This window comes from Balaenoptera musculus, chromosome 14 (assembly GCF_009873245.2).
Source record: "Balaenoptera musculus isolate JJ_BM4_2016_0621 chromosome 14, mBalMus1.pri.v3, whole genome shotgun sequence".
Lineage (NCBI taxonomy): Eukaryota > Metazoa > Chordata > Mammalia > Artiodactyla > Balaenopteridae > Balaenoptera > Balaenoptera musculus.
The window spans coordinates 76,285,283-76,296,524 of NC_045798.1; the positions used below are offsets into that span (position 1 = coordinate 76,285,283).

The window sequence follows — 11,242 nt, forward strand, 5'->3', positions numbered from 1 at the left end:
ACCTGACACAATCAATGTAGTGTCTGCTTACTTCCCACTAGGTACTGGTCATTTTTAAACAGAGGCCTCTCAAAGACAGCAATCTGACCATGAAATATTAACCCAAATGTGAGGCTAAGAAGGTGAGGCGAGGGCACAAAAGAACTGGGAAACAGGCAGGACCTTGTGGCATCCCAGAATTATTTCACTCAAAGTCTTCTGTATCAACTGCCTAAAAAGGGCCAGACCTGGGGTGAGAATAGCGTGTTATGTCGATGTCTAACATCTGAGGCATTCAGGTATCATCTACCCTGTGCCTGTTAACACACTCAGGCCCAACAATAAACCAAAATTCAATTCTGCACTGTGTGATGGCACAGAGACTGCCGAGGGAAGTTTCAGGATGTCCTCATTGGGTAAAACAATATACTACTGGATTTCAGGGTTTGGGACCCCCCCCTGCCCTTGAAGCTTTTCTTTTGACTCTGACTCGCCTGATTTCGTGTCCCTCCCTCAGCTGATCCAGACAGTGAGCGCAGTGGACCAAGATGACCCACGCGACGGCCAGCACTTCTACTACAGCTTGGCTCCTGAGGCTGCTAACAACCCCAACTTCACCGTAAGGGACAACCAAGGTAATCAGCTGCCTGCCGGTGCTCTTCTACAGCGTGGGCTGGAAGCTTTGGGTTCCTGTACCACGCAAACAGTGTCAGAGGTCACCTGCTCTTGAACAGCACGAAAGACACTCATGTTAATCTGTACGGTCTTTCAAAGTTTTGTTTCAGAACATCAAAGACAAAGAACGTCCTCTGCTGATTCTGAAACTTTTACTCAGTCAGTCAGTTCACTCAAACATTGGAGCACGGGCTCTGGGCCAGACACTGTGCGAGGCACACAGGCTTCCTTCATCCCCACAGAGAGTAGCCATGTTTGTATGTTCTTTAACTACAGGAAGAATCTGAGAAAGCTGACAGGAAGAGGCCCAAGGAGAAAAACCTGAGTGAACACTTCTAAGCAAGGATCAAAGGGGGAAACAGTGAGAGCTCCCAGAACAAAAGGGAGACAAAGGCTAAGTAACCTTTGAGTTACTTAAGAGCAAAGGACAAATACAGGAATACAATGGGTAGTTCTGGCACCGAAACCACTTTATTGTTTTGGAATGATTCAGAAAGAACAGTCAGGTGGGGTTCCCTATTCCAGAAAGTGCTTCCCTCTACATCTTTGCTGGAATGGAATTCTAGACCCCTCTACTCCAAAAAGCATTCAGACCAGCTAAGGAGTTCACAGACCTAGCACACTCTTCACTGGGCACAGATGGGAAAAGGAGGGGCTTCTGTACTCTGGCCAGAAGATTTTCAGAGAAGGGTCAGACCAAGTGAAAAAATAATTTAAATCTGTCAAGTGAACCCCTTATGTTGCTAACTGCTACCAACTAGCTGTTTGACCTTGGAGAGGGAGGGCATCACTTCTCTGGGCTGTGGTGGCCTCATTTTTATTCCAATTCTAAAGTGCTGTCACTTTATAACAATCTAAACAAAGGGTAACAAAAAGTCATGATTTAGGCATACCTAGTCTTAGTCCAAAAATCAATTGTTTGGGACTTAAAGTATTAAATCCACCCCACACGATATTCTGCTATTAAAACTAGAGAATATCAAACCTGTTTTCTTCTAAATGGAAAGCATCCTTCCAAGTCATCCCTTTAATCATCTACATAAAATCATCAAACCACTATGATAATTCTGAAAGGAAGAGTAATATAAATTACAACAACAGGAATGCTACAATTAAATATCCTGATATTTTTTACTGGGTCAAATTTTGAATTATTCATTTATCTGCTTCACTTGGAAACCCTTCCTGCAAAAACTTGTTTCAGACCCTTCAGGATAGGTTTTTTTTTTTGGCTGTGCCACAAGGCTTGCAGGATCTTAGTTTCCAGACCAGGGATCAAACCCAGGGCCCCTGCCCCTGCAGTGGAAGCATGGAGTCCTAACCATTGGACCACCAAGGAATTCCCTAGCATAGGTTTCATAGTAGAAACCCTGGGGAAAAAAATAATACATTATACTGTTTCTTCAAATTTTCAGCTAAGTGTCACTCTATTCCTCCACTCTGATATTTGTCTGAATCAATACAGAAACAATACGCAGCAAAATGCTGCAAATTTCTTAACAATGACTTTGGGCACCAATTCATGGAGCCAATACCTTAAAAAGATGGGCCCCTGGAACCTGATGACTATAAAAAGAAATGGCTCATCTCTTGGAAGGTTTTTTTCTAAATGGAAGTCGGAACATCTTCAACAGAAAGAATGAACTCTTAATCTCCTCATGACAATTTATCCCTCGAGTATCCTTTACTGAGACTCATTAAAAAACTGACCAACATCTGATGTGGTGGATCTACTGTCAAGCCCTCCAACTCCCGTGCCCAAAACATGATATTCATTTATGAACACAACAGTGCACTATTTCAAGTAAAGCCTTTCTTAATCCCCAAAGCATTGTGAAAAGGATTGTCCATATACTTCACAGTTTCACACACATTTTCCCATACTTTGCTTTATTTGATATTTATAATAATCCTATAAGGTCTTAAGAAAGTTACCAATGCCTCTGATGATTCTCATTGTCTCATCTGATAGATAAGGAAAGAAAGTAAATGGCCCATGGAATAGAGAGTGAGTAAGCATTAAAATTGGGACTGGAAGTTGAGACCTCCTGTTTTCGCCACACACACACACACACACACACACACACACACACAAAATTTTTGTGTCACCTTGGATACTATTTCCAGATGGGTTACTCAAGCTCCAGTTATAATATTCAACAAAATTTTGCAAGTGGCTACATTTTGCCAGCTCCTTTGTAGGACTAGTCTCAGCAATGTGATGCTCTGATCTTTTTTCCTTCATCTTAAATAATTCTGAGATCAAGAAATCTATGATGCATAGTAGGCATAATGTAACACTTACATGAAATTCAGCTCTTCTCCGGCTTTCTAAAAGTCTGATGAACTACCCTTGATGAAAATGAAAAATAAAAAAGATTTCTGTTCGAGAAAAACTTTACTTCGGACAAAAACAAAATGAAACTGAAACTGTGAAGCAAAATTACTAGTACTTAGCTATTAAATCTGGAAAACAGAAAAGAAGATGGATTGTGTGGTAGGTGGAAATACGAATATAATCTTCAGGTTGGTAACCAACTGCTATCTTTCTCCACTGAGAAGGAAATAAGAGGGAAAAGGCCTGTACCAAAGTAGGAAGAGATTTCAATTAGCTGAATAATTTTCAACATTAATGTTACAAAACTAAGTAAGCAGTTACACAGCACAATGGAAGGAGTATGTATTTGGAGTCAAGAGACCAGAGTTCAAATCCCAGCTGTCCTACTAAATTCGTGACTTTGAACCAATTACATAATCTCTCTAGGCCTTAACTCTCACTGTAAAAGGGTGAGATTATCACTATCTCACCAAATGGTGGTAAAGATTAAATGAGATACTGCATGTAAACTCTAAATACCTTGCACATAAGCTCTCAAAAAACAACTGCTCTCATGATAAAACAAGGGGAGGAGGAGGTGGAAAAGTTAATTAAGGAATTATGTATTAGTCAGGATAGGCTAGGTTAGGCTGCAGGAACAAACACCACCAAAATCTCAGTGGCTTAACACAACTAAAGTTAATTTCTTGCTCACATAAAGCTGACTGTGGGTCTGGTGACCAAGGACAGCTGTCCAGGTGTAGGCTGCCTGGCTCTCCATCTCAAATGTTCTTTCATATATTACAACAAGGCAAGAGAGCACAAGAATCACATACCAGCTATTATTGATACATGCTGCTGCCCGGAAGAGACACGAATCAGTTTTGCTCATTTTCATCATCTAAAGCAAATGATACGGACATGCCCAAATTCAAGACGGTAGAAAAGTATAATCCTTTATTATGTCCAGAAGTATTGATATTGGTATGATATCAATAATGTTTACTTTGGTTAGACTCTGAGAATTTTTTGTGCAGTTCTAGACTCTTCCCTGTGAAATGTGAAACACATCCAGAGGACCTTCCATATTGATGATGTTAGCTTTAAGAGTCACTGATTATATGTCCTACCACATCTCTCAAACTTTTCCTCTGCTGAATAAGATACCAGCTTTCCAGAAAATATATCTGATTTATAAGTCAAACCCACTCAAGAAAACTTGAGAACATAGATTAAAAAAGATCCCAAAACATTACATTAGGCAAATATAAATACAGACAGACAGACACAGACACACACACACACACACACACACATATCAGCTTTGTGGAAACATACCAAACAATTTTGCTAATCCCCTTTAAAACTGGGGGAAAAAACTAGTATTGAATTTTCACCAAATTCATATTAATTGCTTAAACTTAGACCACCAATTAGCGGGAAATAACAGGGTGTGTCATATGATTAGGGGATTTCAAATAAGCTTCTGCTAAACGAGCAGGTTCATCAGAAAGCACAGGAGTTGGTGACTGCATTTCAAAGGCATAAAAGAAAACAGCAGAAGACTTGAACTCCAGCCGAAGTGGCAAAAGTAAGCAATGTGCCACAGCCGCGTGGGCTCCTCAGCATTCTTTCCCTGGGGGCACAAAGCAGCACAGGGCCTTGGAAAGCTGCTGAGCTAGAACAAACAGGGACCACACGTCACCAGTGACTGTTCATTTCTGTCAAGTTCCCCCAGGGACATTTCAGTCAGATCTGAAGTCTGACAGTTCGCCCTGGGCACTTTGTCACAAAGGGTAAGACAGACTCTCAAAAAAGGTCTCTCTCCTAGGCCTCAGGGTTTTCCCGAGAAGCAAGCAAAAATCCTGGTTTCTGAATCCAACTGCTGATCCCGACAAACCCAATGGCGGCTGCAGCTAACCGCCTCCAGGGCATGCTGTCCCTTCTCTCTCCTTCCCCACCCAGTTCCTGCCCCCTTGCTTTCCTCAATCCAAAACATTAATTCTCTTGTTGGTTCTTTCATTTTCCCCTTCCCTCTCCTTTTTCGATCCTGGAACCCCTGTCTTCTTCAGATAACACTGCCCGGATTCTAACTAGGAGGTCTGGCTTCCGGCAGCAGGAGCAGAGCGTCTTTCACCTGCCCATCCTGGTATCGGACAATGGGCAGCCGGCGCTGAGCAGCACGGGCACGCTGACTGTCCAGGTGTGCAGCTGTGACGACGACGGCCACGTCCTGTCCTGCAGCCCCGAGGCCTACATGCTCCCAGTCAGGCTGAGCCGCGGCGCCCTCATCGCCATCCTGGCCTGCATCTTTGTCCTCTTAGGTGAGTAAGTGGCTCCTCTCCATTCTGTGGGGTCCTGAAAGCGCTTACTTAGATACCATTCCGTTATCACCCTGACACAGCTGGCCAGAACTGGTTTTCCACACTGCGCTTATTGAAAAGGTGGGAGAGTAAGGCTGGGAAAAAGTGAAGAACTTGGAGACAGTCCCTTCCTTCAAGGAACTCATGGCCTCTGTGGCCAAATCAAAGCACATATATTTATCAAGCATCTACTGTAGGCCAGGCTGCCGTTCTAGGTGCTGGGATTAATAAGACAGAAATGCCCCAGCCTTCACAGAGCTTACTTCAAAATAAAGCAAGTTCATTTTGACATCATAGAACCTATATAATAATTTTGGACAGGATATGATGATCACCTCTTCTAACCCCCTCATTTCAGATAAGTAGTAGCTAAATCACAAAGAGGTAGTGACGGGCCCAAGGCCAAATCTCAGTGGCAGAGCCAGGGCTGAAACACAGGCAGGCCCCACATTGCACATCCCTGTATCTGAGCAGTACGGCCTTTCTCCCAAATGTTCATCCCCAGATTCAGGAGGTGGTAAGTGTTACAGAGAAGGGAAGAGGGACAGGGAGTCCTGAGAGGACAGGAGACAGGGGTGGGTGCCATTTTAACTAGGGTGGTCGGGGAGGACCTCACTGATAAGACGACCTCTGAGCAGAGATCTGAAAAAAGGGGCAGAGTGAACCACATGGATATCTGGGAGGGTAAGCTGTTTGGGGGCGTTAGCACCCCCCCTCCCTGGGTACCGTGGCCTCTAACCAGGGCCAGTTTGCCTCTACTGGTGAAATAAAGATGTGATGACAGGCCAGTGGGAGAGCACTACTGGGATAGGGGATCCTTTCTTCTTCATCTAAAGTCATACTGCAAAGCAGCTCCCTACTCCCTTGTACCAAGGCCATTCATGCTATTATCCTCAAAATCCACACTCAAAACAAACACATCTAAACCAATTCCTGAAACCAAAAAAATATCTGTACATATCTCCCAACTCTTCTGACTGAAATAATTCACAGCATACTTATTTTGCTTAGAGAAAAGCAGACTTAGTAGATAGTAATATTATTCAATATGGAAAAAATTCTGGTAAGGGAAAAGAGTAAAGCACTGAGGATTAAAATTAGAATTTAAGCCCTGATCCCAGGTTTACCTCCAAACCAAGAGACTGAGTCAGACCAAAGAAAGGTCTAACTAAAACGTCAGTTGCTTGATTGAATTTCTAGTAGGTCTGTGGAATATGCTTCATGTAGGTCAGTGCTACATGAAGGGAAAAGCAGTATAAAGAAGTAACCTTTCAAAGTCCTTGGATCCCTGGATCAAAGAGGATTGTTATGGCTTCTGGTCCCTTTCTGTACTGACAAATAAAACCCTCCTGCAATTCCCTGAGTGTCCATAAGGTGGCATTAGGAGCCCTTGAGTGCATAACAGGACAACCTGCAAGAGGCCTTTGAAGAAACTTGCTCCTAGGAGAAATTTCCAGTCTGGCTGTCCTTACTTCTATCTTAGGAAAATGTCTACATTATAAGTTCACTCTAGCCCACAAACAGTAAAAGAAGCCACCATTTCAGGGGGACTGATTTAAAGGGGCTGGCACAAAGAGGCTCTCAAGTTAGAAGTGGTGTGCAAGGGGCGATTTATTTTGTGCCTCCCAAACCCATTATGTCTTGCCTTTGGAATTGCGCAGAATAAACAGACAGTTTTCAGGACCTAAACCAAGCAAAGCTGTCATAAAATTCTCAGAGTTTTAGGCACTTGCACTTCTAAGAGCGTACATCCCACATTAAATATAATTCATAAAACTGAGTAAGACTGAACTGCAGTTGATTTGTCAAAGAAATACTACATTTTGTGGATAATTATATTAACACATTAATTTTGACTATGGATTTTTTCCATGTTTCAAATATGTATCTAGTTCCTAGAAAATCTCATAGGCCCTATGCACTGTGCCTATAGATCCTAAAGAATAAACATCCCTAGAACTGATTCTCTTCTGTCAGGGAAGCCCTTCAGCTGAATAGGATCATTTTCCCAAAATTTGATTTTCAGGAGGTTATATAATACTTGTTATTTAAATAAATTACCTAAAAATAAGTTACGTAGCAATCTTTATTTTTTTCAGATTTCTATAAACTGCCTAATTCTATATCATCAGAATTCTTTCCAGTACAAAGACTTTTCTAATCTTGCTTCCCAGCATTTTCTGAAATACCACACCTAGCACTCCAGTGTCACCTGTGTGGAGGTTTTCCCAGGTCCCCAGGAAGAATTAACTGGCCCTGCTTCTGTATTCTCTGCAAAACTCTTGCAGCTCTATGGTAGTCCTATCACCACCTGTTTCATATTAATCATTAATGTCTATTATCTCCTTAGATTGCACGCCTGTAAAAACAGAAATCATGTCATATTCTACTTTGTTTCCATTTTGCTTCAGATAATGTCTAAAACATATCTGAGTTTAGTAACTCCTTACTGAATCCCTCAAACACAGCAAGTTCACTCAGAATCCCATTTCTCCACCCTGCATCCATCCAAATCACACCCCAACCTCCAATGCCCAGTTCAAGCCCCCACTTCCTTAAAGTCCTATTAGTCCATTTCTCTGAAATCCCACAGTCCTCTAGTCTATGAGTTACATTTTTGCACAGAGATAAAATACAAGAGTATATAACTGTTTCCTGTGTGTGCATTTTGTCACCCGAGCTATTCAGGAAAATATCATGTATTAACATCATTAACTGCAATTTACAAAAAGCACATTCCACATTCAAGTTTAAAAAAACCATTGTTGTTATTTTTTTAAGTCAGTCCATAATCTTACTGGGCATATGACTGTACTCCATTCCCCCCCACCCCTTGGATAAACTGGGCTCTTATTTTGCAGTGTTGTCAAGCTGTCACTGTTCACCAGCTGTAACAAAGCATGCTAGAAAAAAAAAAAAAATCAATAGCAGTTCTACAGCCAAAACCTCAACACACTTCCTGGAAAACATTTTTACTCACAGAGATAAACGGTTCAATGGGATTACCTCCATCTCTCCTTTAAACCCCAGCGAACACATCCTGCGGAAAAAAAAAAAAAAACGTTATGTTGGGATAAAATTTCATCCAAACCTGCAAGGGCACATCTAACAGTGTGGTGCGTCTTTGATAACATGATGAATTATATAAAATGTCATTGCTCATTCCCTCTCTTCCATGAACATCCTTAGATCTAGAAAGTCACAACCATCTCTCTAATGGAAGGCTTTTCTGAGGAATCTGAGTAAACTGGACAAAGACGGTCATTTATGCTCTCTTATTTTTTGGAGAAAACATAAAAAGGCTAAGACTTTGGCTCATATTTAACACATGTGTCTATACTCATATGAATTAATATATGATCACAACTGACCCTTGAACAATGGTGGGGTGGGGTTAGGGGCCCAGACCTGCCCTGAAGTCATGTATAACTTATAGTCGGCCCTCAGTATCCACGGTTCAGCCTTTGCAGCAACCAACTGCAGTAGTAGTGCAGTATGTATTTACTTTTAAAAATCCACAGCTAAGTGGACCCCAGTAATTCAAACCCATGTTGTTCCAGGGTCCACTGTATATTTACAAAGTAGGATCCTATTGAGAGGCTAATGTAAAAAAGCAGGATTCCACCTATAGAGTAAGGTTTTCACATTATAATAGAGAAACACGTATTCGTCCTTACGAAGTCAGAAAACATGATCTGATCCTTAGCATATACTCCACGGCGGGCCACAGGGCTTCGTGCTTTGTTAATGAGATGTTACACTGGGTGGCTGGGTGTACAAACGCACACACATTTCAAAGCGATAAGGTGTGTGCAGAGCCTCTACATGCAACTTCTACTTAAACCACGTGGAAACATGTCACGTAGGGTTCACTCGCCCACAGACTCTCCATCCAGCAGTGCAGGAAGAGTGAGAACAGGGTAGACCCTGTGAGGTCACATAGCCAAACACTGCCCCTGCGCTCCCCACCCAGACAGCCCTTCCCCTACCTGTGCTACTCAAGAGCTCTGGTCTCGGCCCACACGGCCGGGGCTCTTCCGCCAACACCCGGTCCTCTGTGTTTCCGGCAGTGCTGGTGCTGCTCATCCTGTCCATGCGGAGGCACCGGAAGCAGCCGTACATCATCGACGACGAGGAAAACATCCACGAGAACATCGTCCGCTACGACGACGAGGGCGGCGGCGAGGAGGACACCGAGGCCTTCGACATCGCGGCCATGTGGAACCCCCGGGAGGCGCAGGTGGGCGGCGCCTCCAAGACGCGGCAGGACATGCTGCCCGAGATCGAGAGCCTCTCCCGCTACGTGCCTCAGACGTGCGCCGTCAACAGCACCGTCCACAGCTACGTCCTGGCCAAACTCTACGAGGCCGACATGGACCTGTGGGCCGCGCCCTTCGACTCCCTGCAGACGTACATGTTCGAGGGGGACGGCTCGGTCGCCGGGTCTCTGAGCTCCCTGCAGTCGGCCGCTTCAGACTCGGAGCAGAGCTTCGACTTCCTGACGGACTGGGGGCCCCGCTTCCGGAAGCTGGCGGAGCTCTACGGGGCGTCGGAGGGGCCCACGCCCCTGTGGTGACGGAAGCCGGGAGGCCGGCGCGCGGCCAAACCCGGCCGTTCTGGGGCGGAGGCTTCGCGGAAGAGGCGCCGCCAACCGCAAGAGCAAGACTGTGCTGGAGAGTGAGGTTGCGGGGGGAGCGGGCGAGCAGAGCTCTCTCTGGATCAGCTTTACTTGGTTAGATTAAGTTAAATAATCAAAAGGAAACACAGGAAGAGGGGGGCAGAATCTCCAATGACCTTTTCTTCTTTTTTAATTTTTGTGATACTGTATTCAAAGGTGTGGATTCCACGGTTAAGTATGGCGGGCTTGACTGTTCTCCGCTGTTCACTTGGTCATTTTGCCACCTCAGAGAGGCTGTGCTTTTCAGTGCAGAGGTGGCAGTTGAAAGCAAATAGAAAGTTCTACTCTCCTATCCGTTTTTTGTTTTGTTTTATTTTTAATCATGTTTATTCGCCACTTAAAAGTTTTGCTGGCTCATCACGCTGCACAAACCAACCCCCATAAAAGAACACTGAAAAATTATTCCTCGGTGAAATTAACCTACTTGTTCTGGGATGGATGCAATTTCTTTTAATCCTTTTAAAACAAGGTTAAGGCCTAATTGACCTTGCATGGGGGGTGGGCAGGGGGGTGGGAGAAGGAAGAGGCATTGACTTTAAGCTCAAGTTTAATGGCTGAACCAAGAGTTGTTGGCATTACAACAAATCCACCATGGAGTTAGAGTGCTCTTTAACTGTGCCCCTGCAAAATTATTCAGAAGGAGACCAGAAAATCTGCCTCTTTTGCACTGTAGACGTCTCTTCCATGTGCCAAATGTGAAGATTAGATTCTACAAATGAAAGCCAAATAAAAAGAAGTATCTGATAAAAGCATGGGTTAGAGGGCTTTCCTAATCTGTGTGAGGTCAATTCAAGGGATGTTTACATACTGTAGATAACCTACTTGAACACAAATCAGTATTATAGAGAATAAATGGATGTAAGAAAATTACATATATAAGTTTTGTATATTTGTTAATAATTTTGGTAATAAATATGATGTACTGCATCTCAGTACCTTAGCACCTCTTTTAATAAAAGTTAAATAGAAGGGAAAGTCTATTGCACATGTGTTTAATTGCTGAGCAGGTAAGAGATGGTTTTGTGATCCTGACCTAGTCTCAGGTTCTTGGGGCTGGGGCTCATTCATCAAACAAAGACAACAGCACAGAAGTATGAGGCTGTGCATTCTATTTCGGTCACTGATCAGATGAACGTATGGTTTAAACTGTAAAGCTGTAAAGCTTTTCATAGATATTCTTCATTTCCCCATCCCTTAAAAGAGCAAAGGATGGTTTGATAACATCAGCAA

The 11,242-nt window shown here is 43.4% G+C and overlaps 1 protein-coding gene across 1 annotated transcript in view; it reads left to right on the forward strand.

Annotated features, from left to right (window-relative positions):
- Nucleotides 1-10,945, forward strand: part of CDH20 (cadherin 20) — a 200,679-nt gene extending 189,734 nt beyond the window's left edge. Inside the window, exons 10-12 of the mRNA XM_036874127.1 lie at nucleotides 497-614; nucleotides 5,044-5,295; nucleotides 9,405-10,945. Coding sequence (XP_036730022.1) covers nucleotides 497-614; nucleotides 5,044-5,295; nucleotides 9,405-9,910 — 876 coding nt within the window. The 3' untranslated portion in view covers nucleotides 9,911-10,945. The remainder of the gene's footprint in view (nucleotides 1-496; nucleotides 615-5,043; nucleotides 5,296-9,404) is intronic.
- The last annotated feature ends 297 nt before the right edge of the window (nucleotides 10,946-11,242 follow it).